Here is a 20256-nt window from a genome sequence, read left to right as displayed (position 1 = left end):
ATCTTCTATAGACCTCTATTGGTAGCAGGAGGAATTACAACAACAGTGTGTGGTGTACCTTTGTACAGAAGTATGGTGTCTAGTCCTATTCTGCATTTCTATTAACCTAGTTACTAAACAAAACTGACATATTGCACAAGCCAAGCGTCAACATTAAAGTTAGCAGCTAGCTAGCTTTGAAGGGTTAAGGTTAGGTTAAAAGACAGTGTTTGGGTTAGGGTCATTGTAACTACACAATTCTGCCTTCAGTAGCATCAGTTTTTTCATCTTCATGTCCTTTATAAGGAAAAAAGACAAGGAATGATTCAAATGATGGAAGTATGGATACAAAATTGGGAACAGAAGAGAACTGATGTTTGAGGCACAACTGTGATTTAATTTTCATATAGTAGCCTACATATATAAAAGTAAGGGTATAAAAGTATTCATGCTACAGTAAAATGTAGGCATATTGAAAGTATTATGGTAAAAGAGCACAAATATTGCACATTGTATTGCACTGCATTTATTTAACAGATGTAGTTACTTTGTAGATTTGGATTATTAATACAAACCATCTAGTAAATGATGATATATTATTATTATAGACAACATTACCCAGAAATATATCAATAATTTATTATAAACCCCACCTTTAACAGCTGCAACATTAATGTTCAATAGTTAAAATCCAGTGATTCATAATATATTATTAATCTAAAATGGGTCATTCTGAACAATTAGTACTTTGGTACTTTAAGTAAAACTATGTACATTTTTTACTGGCAAAGTAAATGTTTTCATCAAGATTTCGAAAATGAGGGATGTGTAGACAACCTGGCAACCCTTCATTTAATCTGGTGAGTGTTCTGTACTCTCGCGGTATTCAGGCAGACACTGCCTGATAGAAATAATGGCCGCCTTCGTAGCAATGGCTGGAATAGGGAACAACACAAGAGGCACAGCAGAGCGTTTTAGCTGACCAGGAAGAGCCTAAATTCTAGGGCACCCCCTCCTACCCGGGTTTCAGAACGGATGGGTAGAGGGGGTCTTGCCAAAGAACACAAGTAACGAAAGAGACACGGAGGAAAGGGGAGGAAAGCTAACGTTATCTTGATAGCTAGCGCTAGCAGGCTACCAACACGGTTGTCACTGCCGGGGTACCAACCCGAGTAGCCCTGACAACTGCGTGTCGGGAGGGTTGAAGGAAGCGGTGACCAAAGGCTGGAGCGTGTGGTCAAATAACTGACTTGGAGCTAATATGAGTGGACCGGTGCAGGACAGTGAGCCAGAGGCGAAGGTCCTTCTCATCAAGCGGCTTTACAGGTAAGTTGTAAGGCCGTTTTGCGTTGCTAACCTAGGTGCTAATTGAACGTTATTGTGCTGGCTAACTTAGAGCTAGCCAATCAATGTTTGCTACCACAAGAATGGGTACATCCTTTCCTCCATTCAGTAACCTGTCACGACGACGAGTAGCCCAACATTCCCGCATTCTCAGCCAGTGTAACGTTAACTCTAACATCAGATAAATCTGACCGGGCTTTCATAATGCTTTGTGTAGCTTTGGCAAATTAGTAAACTGCATTTTATTACTGCGTTTATTACAAAGACATGAAACAGTAAGGATGGTTGCTAGTATGATAGCCGGCAGTATGTTTAGATCATAGCGTTAACCTTGTCATTATGCTAACTAATGCTGTCTCTTGCCCAACGGTACCCAGGGCTGTGGTGGAATCTGTGCACAAGCTGGATGTCATCATCGCCAGCAAAGCATCCTACAGAGAGGTCTTCAAGCCGGAGAACATCAGCCTTCGCAACAAGTATGTCCAGCTGTCTCAGTAATGTTTGTGAAAGGAGGCAGCAGTGTAACTTAAACATCTGGCCAGTTGTTGTAAACAGAACTATGAATCTTCCTGTTTAAACCAATAAACCAGTCGCTGATGGCTCACCTGAAGTTAATAGTTTTAGATGACTCTAGCTAACCCTAATCCGTTAGAATTAGAAACATGTCTTATTTTTCAAATCTGACCACATATGCTTCAATATTACCATTTGATCTGTGAGAAGTTGTGATCTCTGCAAGACTAAACAAAAAAGATAAACATACTAATTTGTGCTTAGTCACACAACATGTTAACAGGATCCAAGTTGTTCCAAAACCTCAAAAAGTGGAAGTTAAAGGTAAATGTGAAAAAGGAACTGAACCGTGTGGCCACACTGACAGGGAGACAGAGGAGATGGTATCTTGTTTCGCTGGATGCTTTGGGAACCAACATGCACTCTAAAAACTTGACTAGAGCTGCCTGCATTATGGTGTTTTTTTGTTTTTTTATTAAAGAAGCCCAACGTTTTTTAGTTCTAGCTGATTTACTTTGTCATATATTACAGTACATTAAAACATCTTTGGGTTTTGCACAATTTTTCTGACATAAAAGACATTTAGAAACATCATCTTTGACTCTGGGAACTTATAATGGCTGTTTTTTTCAGTTAATAAAGAAAATAATTGTTAGGTTAAGTGTTTGATGCATGTGCATTTACACTACAATATTAGGGCATAAGCATCCTTGACCACACCTGAATGTGGCACATGTGATCAGATTCTATTGCACACATTTTGGGATAATTTTACACCTTTTATTCAGAGGTACCCACAAGTGATCAGTTCCCCCAAGACATAATAGGATGAGAGCTATAGTTATATATTGTACTTCACTTGCAAATGGGATAATTTGGTACATTGATGCAAGGTGAGGTTCATATTACTGTTGATTATTATATTTTCCTCTAAATTGAACAATAGAAGATCCAAGCGATAGAGAATCATTTCTTCAAAGAGGGGAAAATGAGGAACACTGCATGTACTTGACTTTGTACAGTAACATCATTTAGTCATTAGCTGCATACATCAAGTGGGGACTGAGATTTCATCACAATACTCTGGTGCACAACTTTGTCTTCTGAATCAGTTTACTCAGACCATGTGAGTCATAGAAGGGAGGGGCATGCTTATTAGTGATTTTTGTCCGACAGTACCAGGATCATCAGTTGAAACTGATATAGTGTCTAAAAAGGAGGGCTGGCTGCAAATTATGCAAATTTTCATTATTGACTGATCTGCTGAAAATGCCCGCTTACTTAGCCTCACCTGTTCATGTGAAACTAGGTTGACTCATTGGTCTACTTGTCAAACCGGTGACCCAACTGCCTCCTTAACTGAGGCGTATGCGTGTGTGTCTGTTTTTTGGTCCTTCTCTGTGTGTGTTTTCAGGCTGAGGGAGCTTTGTGTGAAGCTGATGTTTCTTCACCCTGTTGACTACGGCCGTAAGGCTGAGGAGCTGCTCTGGAGGAAGGTTTATTATGAGGTCATCCAGGTTATCAAGACCAACAAGAAGGTAACTCGCCCTGCAGCTGTGGAAGAGATCATCTTTGCATGTGTTAGCCAACCATTTTTTTCTGTTAGCTGGCTTAAAGTGATAGTTGGGAGTATTTCACCCTAGGGTCCTTTGCACCACGACCTCAAGCAAAACAACCCACCAAAAGCTTTTTTTACCTGGGTCTAACATTGGGCGAGTTAGCGTTATCAGCTGATTAGCTTAGTACAGGCGCTATTGAAACCAACTGTGTATCTCGCAAAGTACCCCACTAATAATGCCCAAAATTATACCAAATTTCTACAGTAGAACAAATTTGTTATGTGCTCATAAAACAATGGATTGGAAAGTTTGTAAGTAAACCAAGAGTTTATTTAATTAACACTTGCTGCTGGCTTCTGCTCTCTGCTGCTAGCGCTACCGGCAGTATGACGAGTGCTTAGGGATTTCTACAAAATACAACACAGAAAACAGATAAAACAAAGTATTTACTAAGTTAACTTATTTTTTAAAAGTAAGTGCTGTAGTACAACTAGCAGGAGACAAGTTATTATTAATGTAAGTTTGTAGAGACTACCTTATTTAATCATTAAATTATAAATGTGTGTGCCGTGATTCAGTTTCTTGTAAACTTGAATGTTGAACATTTTGAATGTCATCAGCGGTTTTAGTTATTTTTTGCAAATTTGTTTGTTTAAAAGATGTGTAAGTTAAGAAGTCTCTTCCTATCTGGTAACTCCACTGATTTTACACATCCAAGTCTGTTTACAGGTCTTTGATAGTACTACTGCACAAGTGAAGATGTCATTTCAGTTTGTGTTGGAAGTTTTAAAATGAAAAACACTATCTGTGGGTGGGAAGTAAGAAAGGAGTGATCTCTCCCGACCTCTGTAGCCCACACCTTATCTCTGTTTTAGGCCAGCGGCTAGAGTAACATATTTGAATCTGGAAACAATTTATTAGAGTTGAATTGTGGGTAATGTAGGCGGCTTGTTTGGACAAGAAAGAGAAATGCATGGTATAAAAAAAGACAATATATTCGGTTTTGCTGCATTGATTGATGTTTTAGGTAGCCTACTTGGTGGAGTATTCTTATAAAGTTAATGTTCACTCACAATATTAATTAGGTTGCACGTTTATTTTTTTTAGTGGTTTTATTTCCTAACCATTATCTTTTGTTGTAAGTGTTTCCCCATTCCTTGTCTTTAAAAAAAAATGTACACATACATATTTAAGTGTTCAATGCTTTTGGGCCTTTTTGATGCTCATTATAAATTACAGTCTGTTTGCAACATAGATCCTAATGTTCTGGCTCATCTCTTTATTTTTTTATTTTTTTTAAATCTTTTTTGCTCCACTGTAGCACATCCACAGTCGCAGCGCTCTGGAGTGTGCCTACCGTACACACCTGGTTGCCGGCGTGGGTTTCTACCAGCACCTGCTGCTGTACATCCAGTCACATTACCAGCTGGAGCTGCAGGACTGCATCGACTGGACCCACGTCACAGACCCACTGATAGGTCAGATACGCAAAACACAGAGACATAGATGTAAAACATTCAAATGCGCAAGCGGCATCTAATCTCTTAATAAATGTTTGCCAGAAGGATGTGTAACATTCATATGTACATGCTTTAACATATGCATGCCCATTTAAAAAGTATTCAGGGAATTTAGAAATTTTGATAACTTAAAGGCCTTTTTTACTTAAGAGGTTTTACAAAGTAACACAAAGGTGTGAATGATAGCTAGATTCTATTTAGTTGTGCCGGTTTCAGTATCCTGGTGCATTCTGGTTCCCTTTAATGGCTTACTGTAATACTAACAACTCAACATGTTTTCCTATTTTTACAGTGTAGTTTGTTTTTGTTTTTTATGCACTCTCTCCAGGTGAGAAATGAACTTAAATCCATATATATATATATATATATATATATATATATATATATAGCCTTTTCTTTGCACTATTCAGGTTTGCTTTTTCATGTAAAATGGGTTTAAAACCGCTTCAGCTTGGTATGAATATTGTGATACTTGTGGATTTAATATTGAAACTGCTCAAACGTCCACTGGAAGTTAAGCATCATTTACAGCTGGAATTAGAATGTACTTTTACCTACTCAAATAATGAATAGTGTGATCCCACCATTGCATGCAGACCGGGTGTTTATGTGTCCATTGTCTGAATTCAGTCCGTATCAGATGTCAGTGCCCACCTGCACTATGCAAAGCACACGTGCCAAGTCAGTCTATTGTTAGCAAAGACAAACAGACAGGTGCAGGGTCACCCATGTTTGTGGTACGGTGCGGCTGGTACTCGCCCTTTTGCCTCAGATGCCATCAGACAAAAGGGGCTAATACCAGGTAGGGGCTGTAATCCTGTCTTCCAGCATGAAACTTATTTTATTAAGAAATATAAATGTTTTTGGCCACCTTAAACAAACACACCTGCGGACATTACCACGTCATGGACGGAGAAACATTGTTTGAAATATTAACTGGGTGCTGTCTCTAACATTCAGATCATTATGCTGATTCCAAATAGTTGCTTTACTGGAATTTAAGCTTGTTTTCTTTTGTCAGATAACTCCAAGTCATTTTGGGTAAGTGCGTTAGCTAAATGCTTTAAATGAAGAAGAAAAAACATTAAGTAATATTCCCCGCAGGCCGAAAGAAACCAGTGTCAGCCACCCCCAAGGAGATGGAGTGGGCACAGATGGCCTGTCATCGCTGTCTGGTCTACCTTGGAGATCTAGGTAATAACATGATGAAAGAATATGCAATTATATCATCTCTCTTCCCAGCTTGTAGAGGTGTGAGACAGCATGTGTGTGTCATTCAGTGTGGGAAATGTTGGCTCAGCCATAGAGTATGCAAGAGGCTGTTTGGTTGCTTTACAGAGATATCAGTATTTTAATTCATTTCACATTATTAAGCTGAGAATTGCAGAAGCAAATGGAATTATGTCCGCATAGGTTTTGGTTTGCCTTTCATACATAAAAGAAAATTAAAATAAATTTTAGCCAATGTATACCTTAATGTTAACAGTGGCTTTTTCTGTTATTTTAATATTTCCTCTGCAGCCCGTTATCAGAATGAACTTGCTGGAGTGGAGGCTGAGCAGCTGGCCGAAAGGTTTTACCATCAGGCGCTCTCCGTCATGCCACACATGGGTAAGTGACTGTAATGTAAGATACCTTTCAAGTTTTCAACCTGGACCCTATGATCCTATGGTTCTGTGTCTAAGTGACTGATGGGAACTTCTTTGACATTGATCAAGTATTAAGCAAGAACTATGCAGTCGGCAGCGGCAAAACAAGCCACAATGTAAGTTAAAAGGTCAATTGTCCATCTTGTATTTACCATCACAAAAGTGCTTGTTTTGCCACTGAAAGACTCAAAGTAATATTCTAAATGCCTGACAACTGATTTCTAAGGGGGTGATACTTTCTGTTAAAGAGTAAGCTCTTTTTTCAAACATAAAAATATCCGCCAAATTAATTTTGCAAAACCCACCAGACTTCTAAATGAACTGTAATTTAAGCATTGTCAAATACACTTCATTCAAACCCCATACCATCCCAACCCACAACACTCTCTCTCTGTCTCAACCTCTGCTGTTCTACAACAATCAAAAAACAAAAAGGAAATTATATGACAGCCTCACAGTAGCAGCTCCCTAATGTCTTTTCTCTCTCTCTCTCTCTCTCTCTCTCTCTCTCTGTTTTAGTCTTGTGACCTTCATTTTAACGATTTTGTTACTTCTTGCTACTATTATCCTGGAAGGTCTATATCATGTCATGTTAGCTTTTCCGTCAAGATATTACGTTTTGTGGTCTCCAAATCTTGGCCCCATTTTGTCATCATTTTTTTGATTGAACAGGACATTTAGGTAATTAGACAAAACATTAGGTAATGATTCTGTCCAAATCAGGCATCTCCAAGAATGAAGGTTGCCTTATTAACCCGTTCATCCACCTGTCCACAGGAATGCCTTTTAACCAACTGGGCACACTGGCAGGGAGCAAGTTCTACAATGTTGAAGCAACATACTACTATCTACGCTGGTGAGGACTGTTTTTATGTACAATTACGTGTGATGGTAACTATTGAACCACAACCCACTAAGTTCAGAGCTGTATCTGTGCTAGCATCCAATCAGAGGCCCCCTTTGAGGGTGCCTATGGCAACCTGAAGCGCCTGTTTGACAAAGCTGCCAAGATGTACCACCAGGTGAAGAAGCAGGAAATGAAGAAGCTGTCTCCATCTCGACAAAGGTGAGGAGGAATCACAGGATTCTAACAGTTCCTCTGAGGCTTCCTTAGACCACAAGCCCTCTCTGGACAGCAGTGGTATCACTAATGTTATTTTCTGACTAACTTGGTAAAAATCTGTCTAAATTAAACAGACTAATTTGATTTCACTGTGCTTAAATCCCAGAGTAATTTTAACCTAGTCCCAATTGACATCTGGGTTTTTCACATAACTACCGACTCGCATGCCATTTCAATTATCAAGGCTCTCTAACCAGTGGTGGGATAAAGCAGCATCTCTCTGCAGATGGGATTAGATAATTAATGTTCCCCGGGGGGAAATTATGTTGTTGTAGCAACAAAAGTAGCAGAGAAAATAGAAACAAAAGATGAATATGCCCACAAATGAAGCATGTAAAATGCTTGATTTGTAAATAAAGAAGGAAAAAAAAACTCTGGAAACGGGTGTAGATAGGTAATGTTGCTTTGTCTGTTGTGGGATTATGTTGATTATTTTGCATGGAGCAAATAGGATTAACACATTCTTTTGCCACCTGGGCAGAAATCAATGCTGTTTTTGTTTCTCAGCTGTGGCGTGTGTGCAGTGTGAAACTACATTATGTGTTAGTGCCGGTGTTATAGTTGAGTTACCAACTGTCAAGTCTTGAGTCCCCAGTGTTCAAGTCCAAGTTTGAGTCCTAGTTGAGTCCGCGTTGAGTCACCATTACCTGAGGTTGAGTACTGAGTGTTTGAATCCAAGTCGAGGCGTTAAGGTTGAGTCTGTGTTGAATTCCAAGACCTACAATTCCTACATTTCTCCACTTTGGCTCCTTTTAAAAGAGGGGATATACTAATGAAAGAGTTAGTTTATAAGTTAGTTAGTTGTTTTTTTCCATTCACTTACCCAGAATGTCTTAGCAAAAGGAAAAGCAGTAATAGATATATAAAATGCTCAATTTGATTCATAGAATTTTGATACAAAATCCACATATCTGTACTCTATGATTTCCATTATATTGCTATGATGTTTTTCTGCAGATCAAAAGACATTAAGCGCCTCCTGGTGAGTTTCATGTACCTTCAGAGCCTGCTGCAGCCCAAGAACAGGTGAGTCCACGCCACTGTTATAGAACCAAATAAGCCTTAACCATTTCATTGGTATGTTAAGACTACATACTGTTTATATATGTTTAATTATTGTCAAATGAATCTATAGCATCTAACCTCTTACTTGCACCCGGGATATCAAAGTTAAATATTTGCTTTTAAGTGTGGACAGAGGTAGGCAGTGTCTAGTGTTTACTACCTGTAAAAATGTTCCTTGCCTGCCAGACTCGAAGATTGTGTTGTCTCTACAAGTACTTTAAAGGACAGTTGCGTGTTTATTAAGCTAGTATCAACTTTGCACCCCAAGTACTTGTGCAGTAAACTCCATGCCCCATTCTTTTTTCTGGCGTTGTCCTTGTGAAAAAGATCCATGGTGTCTCTTAAGTTTTTCCACCTCCAAGATGAATCTCCTTATCGTCCGTGGTGTTTTTAGAGGAGCGTGAAAATAGACCTGGCGCATACCTTTTAGCAGAAAGCCATCTGACGCACGCTTCCGGGATGCGCCGCGACGCTGCTGGTTAGATGTCAAGCATTGACTTGAACAGCCGCGATTGTGTGCTGGGGTCGCGGTGCCTCTCCGCTCCTGTTGGAAAATAGGGGTAAAATTGTGACATGGCATTTTTAGTGCTTCCTTTTCATGACATTGCTTCCACTCCTCTGTCTGTGTGTAGTCTAATGGAGACGGAGCTGACGTCACTCTGCCAGTCGGTGCTGGAGGACTTCAACCTGGTGCTGTTTTACCTGCCGACGGCGTCCCATGGCAGTGCTCACCACTCCCCTGGCGAGGAGGAGGAGGAGCCGCAGCACGCTGACATCTCCTGCCCCGTGCTGCCGGACACCCTCGTCTTCAAGATGGTGGTCACTTGTCTAATGGTGGTGCACAGCCTGAAGAGGGGAGGTAATGCTAGTGTGATGTTAAGGCTGGTGTGTGTGTTTCACAAATTTTCTTTTTTCTTCCAAAATTATTTTTACTTATATTTTTATAACTTAAAGTGGTAATTCTGTGTCAGTATCATCGTCAGTGGGTTTGTATCTCTACGTGAGATGAGGATTGGAACAATTAGAGGAAGAAGAATCCAGACTCAATTTTATTTCTGTTGAGCTCTTCAGTTAAAGCTTTAGTCTATATATTTTGATATTAATGAACTGCCCTTACATTCAAGCTATTGCCAAATGAATTTTATACAAAGCTAATTAAGACTATTAGCTCCACAAAACTCTCTCTCTCTCTCTCTCTCTCTCTCTCTCTCTCTCTCTCTGGGTATTTTTCAGTATGGCTATGTTCAGAAGAGGGTGTCGTCCGGTGACTTTCCCGCTAGAAGATAATTTCTTCTTCTGAAGAGTCCATGTTTTTTTATCCTCTGTGTTCTCTTTTGGCTACTAGCAACTGCGTAGAGGAGGGTTGGGGGTGAAGGTGAAACAAAACAAGGTGCTCTTTAGCAAGGCACCGAACCCCCAACTTCTTGGTGCGGTTTCCCATGGACAGCTTCCCATGGGCAGCCCCCTCACTCTGACATCTCTCCATTAGTACATGTATAGGTATAGTGTATAGTACATGTACAGGTACTGAGAATGTTTGTGCAATTCAGGCCTCTGTGTAATAATGTAGTAAATTGTAATTTCCCCTTGTGGGATTAATAAAGTATACATTATTATTATTGTTATTTTAATTGTTATTTTTAAAGTTGTCCATGTTTCTTGTCATCATAGTGGATCCGTGATGGAATGACTCCCAAAACCAAAATTTGGAGACTCAGTTGAAATATAAAATCAAAAGAACGTAACCAATATGTGCAATGAGAATGCGTACGATTTTATTCCGCCACAGGAAATGCGTCTTGTGGCAATTATATAGGACGTAGATAATTTTTTTTGTATTAATAAATGTTGTATTGTGTCTTTAGGATCAAAGCAGTACAGTGCGTCCATAGCTTTCACTCTGGCGCTGTTCTCCCATCTGGTGAACCACGTCAACATTCGACTGCAGGCTGAACTGGAGGAAGCGGAGAGCCAGGTGCCTCCACTTCACACTGACGCCACAGGTGAGAGAGGAAATCCCTGTCTACATACAGTATATAGAGAGAGGAGTGAAAACAAATGCAGCTGCAAGTTAGTTCAAGGCTAATGAGTCAGCACAGTAAAGGAAATCTCCCAGCCAGTGTCTGCCACACACGTAGTTCAATTCGTCAATCCCAGTGTATTCTCATTAGCGACATCATTTAGGCTTATATTGCGGCTTTTTGTTGTTTTTAAAATTGATGGATTCTTTTGGAAAAACTACAGCTGTATGCAAAGTTTTTACAAATGACAAGCCAATTTATAGTGGAACTAGAGCTGGATAAAATATTGATATATCAATATCGAGATATGAGACTAGATATCATCTTAGATTTTGGATATCGTAATATGGCATAAGTGTTGTCTATTCCTGGTTTTAGAGGCTGCATTACAGTAAAGTGATGTCATTTTCTGAACTTACCAGACTGTTGTAAATCTTCTATTATTTGCGTTTACCCACTTAGTCATTATATCCACATTACTGATGATTATTTACCAAATTATTTTTCCTTGTGTAAATATTTTGTGAAAGCACCAGTAGTCAACATTACAACATTGTTGAGGTGTTTGGTCAAAAATATCGGGATATTTGATTTTCTCCATATTGCCAAGCCCAAAGTTTAACACATTTCTTTTTAACATACTCTTTCAGGACTAACCCGTTGACAAAAAATTTTTATGTAATGAGAAATATGTAGTTAGAAGTAAGAGACATATTTGCCAAAAGAAAACGGATTATTTTTTTATTTTTTGATCTAGATGACCTGGAGATGAAGGATTTGTCCGCTCCATTGGCAGATCACGCTGATGACAAGCCTCTGCAGAATGGCTCCCTGGAGCAACAAGATGAGGAGGAGAAGAAGGGTGAAGATGTCTGTGAAAGGGATGGCGCCAAAAAGCATTGCAGTTTGGAAGAACAGCGCAAGTTAGAAGAAGAAGAAGAAAAACAGAGACAGAAAAAGAAGTACACCCGCCTCTCTAGACTCCGCCGACGTCGCTGTGCCCGCAAGGACACTCGGGGAGAGGATGAGAGTGACTTGAGCGAAGGCTTTGAGAGTGAAGAGGATGAAGATGACGATGACGAGAGGAGGGGTCGCGCTGACTCCACAGGTGCCACCACAACAGGAACCCCACCCAATCCTCCATCCGTCAGGAAGGAGACTAAGAGAGTACCCCTGGGTGAGGGGGGCAGCTGGGGGAATAGCTCAGAGGAGGAGGAAGGAGGGACGGCATTTGATGTAGAGACCGACTCGGACATGAACAGCCAGGAGTCTCGCTCCGACCTCGAAGACATAGAGGACACGGAAAACTCAGACAACTTGGAGGGTCAGGCGCGGGAGCCCCAGGACGAAGAGGAAGATGAAGAACAACCCAAGGACGAAAGAGGCAACCAATACGGGGACACACCTCCGAGCACCAACGGGCCTCTCCTGCCCAGCGATGCCAGCATCAGCAGCAACCTCCAGGCCATGTCCTCGCAACTCTTCCAGGCAAAGCGCTGCTTCCGCCTGGCGCCAACCTTCAGCAACATGTTGTTGAGGCCTCAAAGCTCATCCTCCCCTGGTATTCCCACCCCTACTGAGGCCTCTGCTCCCCCCTCCCAAGAGACACCCCCTCCCCCTGGGGATTCACCCTGCGATATGAACCCTGGTACTGCCAACGGAACCAATGAAAATGGTAATGTGCTTTTTACCTTATTGTTACAAATGGTATGTCCTTTTTGTGTGCTTTTCCCACAGTTACTTAAATGTGTATTTTGCTTAATTATTGTGTCCCCTCCTCTAGACATGGACTCGGATTCGGAAGGCAGCCAACACAGTACCCCATCAGTACATAGTGAGAAAACCCTGTTAGAGAAGATGGAGATCCTGACCAATCAAGGGTTGATTCAGGTGGTGAAGGTCTTTGTTGATTGGCTAAGAACAAACACCGACATTATCCTTATGTGTGCACAGGTGAGGGGGCACAATGTCCTGCTTTTTTCTATTAACATTGACATTTAGAAGTATATTTAACAGACTGGTTTTCTCTGCAGAGTTCTCAAAGCCTGTGGAACCGACTGTCTGTGCTGCTCAACCTGCTACCAGATGGCAGCAAGATGCTTGAGGCTGGTGAGTAATGAAAGACTGCACTGCAAAGAGATTTATACTTCGTTATGGCTCAGAAGGCACAGGATGGCCCATACGTGTGCAAGTTTTATTCCCACTGGGTCCACTAATCCTAAAATGTCTGTTGAGCCACTGGGTGAAGACATTGCCTAAACCACTATTTTAAATGACCGTTAGATGAGAGGCTTGGTAGCGCTCTCATGTTAAATATAAAGCCAGAGATAGCAGGTAATCAGCTTTGCCTAACAGGGAAGCAAAACCATCTGCAATCAACTAAAAACATTACGTAGCTACAAGGCAAAACAATCTGAAACTATTTCTTGACTTGGCTAGTCACTTTATGGAGTTAGCTTTACATTTAGTTTTTGCGTAGATCAATAAACTAGTTTAAAAAAAAAAACATTTTCATCTAAGATTTAGAGATGTTGCTGGAAAGATGTTTTATTTTTTACCTTTTTATAATAATAATGATTATTTATATTATTACATATTCATCATTATCAATTTTATTAGTTGGTCTTTTCTAATTATTGGTTTAGTCATAGGCATGGGCCGGTATATGATTCTGACAAAACTTCAGCAAAGATTTCATGGTATTGCACTTACAGCTTTAAAATGTATACATTATTTTAAATGTCTGGGTTAGGGTTAGGGTTAGTAACCCTAACCCTAACCCTAACCCTGGGTGAAAGACATTTTTTCCATTGCACACAATCAAAAAATAAAAGCCTTGAAAACAGTGACCGGTCCATGCCTATTTAGTCATATTATTAAATTTTTGGTTGGATGTAATCTTCCAAGTTGTTAAATGTTTTTTATGATTATTGTGATATTATTTTTGTCCATAATCCCAAGATCTTATTCCATCCCTGTACTGGGAGCACTCAAAACATACTAAAATTCAGCTTTCACAATGAATATTTGTCTTCCTGTGTGATTTTGTTTTTTTGGGCTCTGAGTCTACAGCTCATTTATTTATTTATTCGTGTGTGTGCGCTGCAGAGCTCGGTCTGAACGCAGAGGTGACGGAGCTGTTAAATGAGTGTGAGCAGCCCGGTTTGGTCCAGAGTCTGCTGCTGCCTGAGGATTTGGCTCTGCGACACCTGCCTGCTCTCAATGTAGCTCACCGCCGTCTTGATTTTACACGCCGCAAGCCTTCTCTCAGCTCCCTACAGGAGGTACACACACAAGCACACAGATACACACAGAATTCAGCTTTAACAGATGTTCATTGTTGGTTGAAAACATCGGATAACCAGAAGGCATCAGATCCACCATGCCAATTAGCATTTTATTATTGTAGAATCATGGCTCTAGGTTTTTGCCAGCTGTGGTGCCTTTTTTTTCTTCTTTTTTTATTGTTTTGTGAGCCTATAAGTTGGCAAATATCAAAACAGTATTATTATCTTAGACAAAACTAATTTAGGTGTACAATATTCAAATGATGTACAATATTCAAATCATTACTGAATCTTTACACTGAATCCAAACCTAGTTCACTTGAAGGGGCTTGAAGGGAAAATAAAGTGGAATTGTTTCCACACAGCTCTCACTGACACTCCCTAATTTGTGAAATACCAATGGGTTTTCATGGCCACATGCATGCGCTGTCTGACCGGCTATCAGAATCTAGGATTACAACAGGGAGTGCGACTCCATTCTGTGCTCAGGACGCCATTACACCATTATATCTTTTACATGGCAAATATTTATTTGTTGCTGTATTAATGTTTGGACTGTCGAGACTGTCAACACATTTATAAAAGATTTAATGAAAGTAGCATAATAATTCAACATTTTTTGTCTTTCTCTTTCCTTCAGTGTGCAGTCCGAGTTGGTTGCATTCGCAGTTTTGGCCACTTCCTGACAAATCTCCAGGGCAACGTGCTGCATTACAACCCAGAGGCAGGCATATTCACCAGCATCAGCCAATCCGAACAGGATAATCTGGTGCAGCAAGCCAAGGCCCAGTTCCGAATGGTGGGTGACATCTGAACAGAACAAGGAAGAAGAACCACAGGGCACTTACATTCAGTCAAGTCTCGTTATTAGGTGTGCAGTTCAGGAAGGGAAAATTGTGTTGTAGTGTAACTGTTGAACTAAAATGTGAAGAATGTTTAATGAGCTGGAACCAAAATGGGTTTTTACCTGTAAGCAAAGCATCTGTTCCTTTTTGTTGTTGACTCCTGTCTTTATCTTTATTTGTCCAGGCTGAAGAGGAGGCTCGCCGAAATCGCTTAATGAGGGATATGGCCCAGCTTCGACTACAGGTTTTTAATATTATCTCCCTCCGCTGACTGTTTGCCCTGTCTGTAAAATCTGAGCAGTCATACAACAAAGACACAGCTGTGTGATGATAGTCATCACTGCCAAAAGAGCAGTTCCCAGTGTTTTGTTTGAGGTATAGAAAAGGTTGAAACATGTATTTTCTTGTGTAAGGAAATTCATTCGAGAATATACAGAAATAGTGTATGGTAACCTTTTTATTAAGTGTAAGATCAACTTTGTGAAGAACAAAGCGGGCGTATTGTTGGACCATAACATGAACCAGCTGCAGTCTAAATCTCACTGAACACTTGCCAAAATCATCTAATGCCGGTAGTGCAAACTTTGTAGGAGCTCTGATATAGTTGTATTATATTTCTGTGACTTTAAAACCCATCTTACGGGCGCCTGGTTAGCTCACCTGGTAGAGCGGGCACCCATATATAAAGCCCATCTTAAACGAATTGCACATGATCAGCTTTTGGATCTCTTTTTCTGTCTGATCCCTGCAGTTGGAGGTATCGCAGCTAGAGGGCAGCCTTCAGCAGCCTAAGGCCCAGTCGTCCATGTCTCCCTACCTGGTGCCTGACACAGCTGCTCTCTGCCAGCATCTGAACCTCATCCGGCAGCTGGCCAGCAGCGGCTGCTTCATCATCATCATCCCACGGACAGGTCAGTGCATTGATTGCCTTGTCCTTTCTCTGTCCTGAACAGCATGGTGTGTAGCGTATTGAACAAGGTGGATTGGTGGTAATTCAAATATTTGCGAGATTGCTTTTCATGATCTCTGACGATTGTGATTACTGATGAGAGGGACTATCATGCCAAATGTAATACAGACTACTCCTGTATTACATGACTAAATCTTCCATTCAACAATCTCACATAATGTTACTACATATCTGGTATTAGACCTGAAAAGTCTTTTTAAAAACATTTAATTCCGTTTCCTCATATACTGTAAAGGCCTTGAAAAATGTGTTTGTATCCAATTGTGGGTTTTGGGAGACACTATACAGGATGCCTGTTCAATCTATTTTTGTGGAATTTTGAGGCAGCACTGTCATACCTGGATACTACATCGCATATCATGAGTATTAAAGTGGTCTTAAAAAGGTACTTTTATGTTTTGGAATTCTACCAAAAAACTGATACACACAAATGCAACAATAGACACTAGTTTATTGCACGGTGTAGTTATTCTGGACATTTGAGTCTCTGATTGTATTTTTATCAAGCGCATTTCCTGTTCAAAACCCAATGTCATTTTGGGGCACTTGCTCGGACATGACAACCTATTTGAAGACATCACCTTGGACTCTAGTTATTCTCTTTGTTTTCACAAAGTTGGTATCTGATTGAAGTTTTGCTGACATGACTGTTTTCTCAGGTGCTTAATCTGTACTACTTCTGTGTTGTAGTGATTGATGGACTTGACAGGTTGAAAAAGGAAAATGCCGGTGCGAGGGATGGCATCCGCTTCCTGGAGTCTGAATTTCGCAAAGGCAACAGGTAGGTGTTTGTGTTATGTGTATAGTGGCAGATTTTTTTTGTTAAAGTACACAAACCTCAATTTTTTACTCCATAAAAATCTCCTATTTTGGCAGATTTCTTAAATATTCTGTATCACATTCTTCTGCAGGTACATACGCTGCCAGAAGGAGTCTGGTCGAAGTTTTGAAAGAGATAAACTGAAACGTCAGGACATCGAAGCCTGGTAAACCAAGCTCTCCTTTCTCCAGTTACGGCTATGTGTTTTCTAAAATACTCACAGGATGACTATTACTTCTATTTTGATTGGTCCTCTTTTTTTTATTTAAATTTTTTATTTCTAGGCATTTTTACAAGATGGTGGACAGCTGTCGTCAGCTAACAGTCTCCCAGAGCAACGGAGATGAAGATACAGCCGGTATGGTGACCATTCTCACTGGCCATCAAGTGGAGGAGCTTTGCATTCGGTCAGCAGCAATGAAGGTCAGTCACTCACTGCATTTTGTCATGTTGCAGACCGGAACTAACACTCAGGAAGTTGACTTTTTCACACGACTAGAGAAACAAATCCAAATAAAAATCCAAATTTGTCCTCTCCTGAATCAGAAAAAGGTGTATTCACTTACAAGGAATTTCTTTAGAGTTGGGTGCATACATAAACAAACATATTGAACATTAGTATGAAATAAATATTAAATACAGATAAAAAAGCTCTTTAACATAAAAGTAAGAAAAGGAAAAAAGAGGCTGAATGGGTTAAGTGCAGAATGTGGGAAAAAAGCTTAATGCTGTTCAGCTCTGCTCTATTTTTGCTCCAGTGCTGTCCTATCAATGTTCATACAGATCCCACAGCCATCTGGTGATGTGGGGAGTTGGAAGTTAAGGCTTCTGTTGGACGATCCAACAAACACTGTTGAAGCACACAGCTACCCTTATGGCTTCAAAGGGCCCATATTATGCTCATTTTCAGGTTCATAATTGCATTATGAGGTTGTACCAGAATAGGTTTACATGGTTTCGTTTTCAAAAGACTCCATATTTTTGCTGTACCGCACATTGCTGAAGATCCTGTTTTCACCCTGTGTGTTTGGATCTATGTTTTAGCTACAGAGTGAGACATCTCACTTCTATACTATCTTTGTTGGGAGTTGCACATGCGCAGTAGCTAGGTAAGATCACATTAGCTAGATAACTCTTTTTCCAACTTCGGTCAGTACAAGGAAGGATTAGCTAAATGAGGGACACTTCCAGAACAGGGACATGGAAGTAGTTCTTTTGTAGATTCTGGTGAACTAGTGTGTGTTGTAGAAGTGTTTTGCCATTGGGAACAAGCTAGCATGCTAGCACTAGTATATGCTTTAGCAGAAGTCTCATGCCTCATCTCGGCTAGTGACTTAAAAAGCCACGGAGATTTTGAACAACTCACCCGGAGACTGAAGGCAGAGGACATTCAGAAACCTGTATCTCACTCAAAACAGCACTGATGTTTTTGTCTCCAAGTTTGTATGCGGGTGGAAGTACCAGAGACACAAAGTAACACTCCAAGTAACAGAAAAAACTAAAAATATATATTTTATTCATAGAATGGGCACTTTAAGATTGTAGCTATTAGAGTTGACAGACAGTCCTAATTTTCTATTCTTTAATTTCAATATACTTTCAATATCTTTCATTTTCAATATACTATTAAAAATATTTTTATACTGTTAAAAATACATTTACATTAAGTGCAATGACGTTGAAATGTATGTAAAAGCAACGTGTAAAAATGTATATGTTTTGTACACATTTGCAAGTCTGTTATTTTCTCCCATGCCAGGCGGCGATCCAGGCAGCTGGATCGGCGGGCATGGAGCTGAAGAACATCGTGGACTTCTACCGGCAGTGGAAGGAGATTGGCTGAGAGTTCAAACGGGGAAAGCTGCTGTCAGCACTGCAAACAGCTGATTGATCACAACACTCGCTCCCTCTCTCTCTCTCTCCCACTCTTTTGCTCTGTGTGTAACTGCGTCTCCAAAGGCAAAAACCAACTCAAAAGAAAGCTGAAGCAAAGGAAAGAGTTAAAGCTTAGAGGGGTGGAAACGTTAAAACAGTGGAGTAAAAACTAAAAAGAGAAATGCGGGTGAAACGGCGCTATAAGTAAGAGCACATCTCCCACCCCCCAATCCTAAACATAAAGAGTGACCCCTAGTGGTCGGGGTGCGGAATCAGTGGGGGGTGGGGGACGCTACACAACTTTTAAGTGCCCCTGGTTCACACTCTAACCAGGAATACACTGTATATGTTAGCAAATGAGTACATACATGTCGAGAGAGAAACCGCACACACACATGAACACATCCACACTCAGATGAATCCATATAGATGTTTAGAGCAGTGGTTTGGATTCCGTTCCCTACTTCCCTTTCCTTCCAGTCTGTATTGAGAAAACAGGGTATAAAATATGCGAGTCTGGTAGGGCTGCATTTTTTTTAGAAATCCAAGGGTGTATGAAGACAACTTAGAGACAGAGAAAATACACTCTGTCCAGCTGACACCTGAGGCTTCCAGCCCTACAAAACAAGCCAGGAGTCTCATAGCTCATAGGCCTCTAGGAAAGGTTGAGGAAGACATACAGTATGTACCCTTCTCCGGGTTCGGTTTCCTTCCTACACGGCTTTTTTTTTTTTTTTAATTTGATTTCGTTTTTTTCTTTATTTGCGGTGCACTTTTGTGACCAGTGACTTATGTATTGTGGTATCTCTGGATGAGAAGGAGAAAAAAAAAAAAACATGACAGGTTTTGCCCTGTTAAGTTTTAATTTGGATTTTATTTTTGTACCCAAATGATGTTGTTTATTTGCCTTTTGTAAGCTAAATTTGAATAAGATATGTAAGAATGTTAAGGGAATGGGTTGTTGTTGTGTGTTGATCCACTGAACAAATCCTTCAGTTCTTAAAATGGGGAGGGGGGGGGGGGCTTATAATCCAGAAGTTATTTATCAAGGTGTCATGTTAAAGGGAGGTAGAAGCTGAATAGCTTCATGTTGTAGCTAGTCATCAAAGAGGCTCCGCAGAGAGGAGCCGGCTGACTTTCCCAGAGGAATGTAGGTTGTTTGGACCCCTGTAAACTCCTAAAATGTATCCCATCCACATCACCATTTCCATAATGACTGTCCCATCATGCACACTGCAAAAGAAAACCAGTATATGTGTGTGGCCATGCATTGAACCTAATAAAAAGAAACTCATATAAGCTGATGACTTCTTGTATCTTCTTACTATTACTATGTGCCAGAAAATGAATTAGCAACTATCCCAAAAAATCACTTAAATGAGCATTCCACCAAATGAAGTCGTAATGAACAGTGCTATGAAACCGTTTTATATTTTCTCATGTGGTTCTGAAGTGTAAAACAACACAGGAGCCTGTGTTGGTGAGGGCCTGGTGCTTCGGATACTGGTGAGACATCAAGTAACAGATCAGTGAATTTAAAGGCTTGTCAGGTGCCAAAACAGAGCAAACAGGTATAAAATGCTCAGAGACCTGAACCCTTTGAACTCCTCATGTGAAGTCTTTCTAGGCATGGCCTCTTTCTTCAAACTAGGTCTCCATGTACCATTTTTTTTTTTTCCCTCATCA

At 40.4% G+C, this 20256-nt stretch overlaps 1 protein-coding gene across 1 annotated transcript; it reads left to right on the top strand.

The window, feature by feature from the left end:
- Positions 1-849: 849 nt before the first annotated feature.
- Positions 850-19583, top strand: smg5 (SMG5 nonsense mediated mRNA decay factor). The gene is made up of 22 exons (XM_034873288.1): positions 850-1305; positions 1701-1799; positions 3251-3374; positions 4717-4873; positions 6020-6109; positions 6437-6526; positions 7342-7420; positions 7505-7630; positions 8645-8713; positions 9385-9611; positions 10618-10755; positions 11531-12448; positions 12557-12726; positions 12807-12882; positions 13882-14057; positions 14701-14859; positions 15090-15149; positions 15657-15816; positions 16566-16656; positions 16787-16861; positions 16980-17118; positions 18455-19583. The coding sequence occupies exons 1-22, from the start codon at positions 1241-1243 to the stop codon at positions 18536-18538; spliced, it is 3372 nt and encodes a 1123-aa protein (XP_034729179.1). The 5' UTR covers positions 850-1240; the 3' UTR covers positions 18539-19583.
- The last annotated feature ends 673 nt before the right edge of the window (positions 19584-20256 follow it).

This window comes from Etheostoma cragini, chromosome 6, assembly GCF_013103735.1.
Source record: "Etheostoma cragini isolate CJK2018 chromosome 6, CSU_Ecrag_1.0, whole genome shotgun sequence".
Lineage (NCBI taxonomy): Eukaryota > Metazoa > Chordata > Actinopteri > Perciformes > Percidae > Etheostoma > Etheostoma cragini.
Note: the sequence above shows the minus strand (reverse complement) of the source record. Positions and strands in the feature narration are given on the sequence as shown.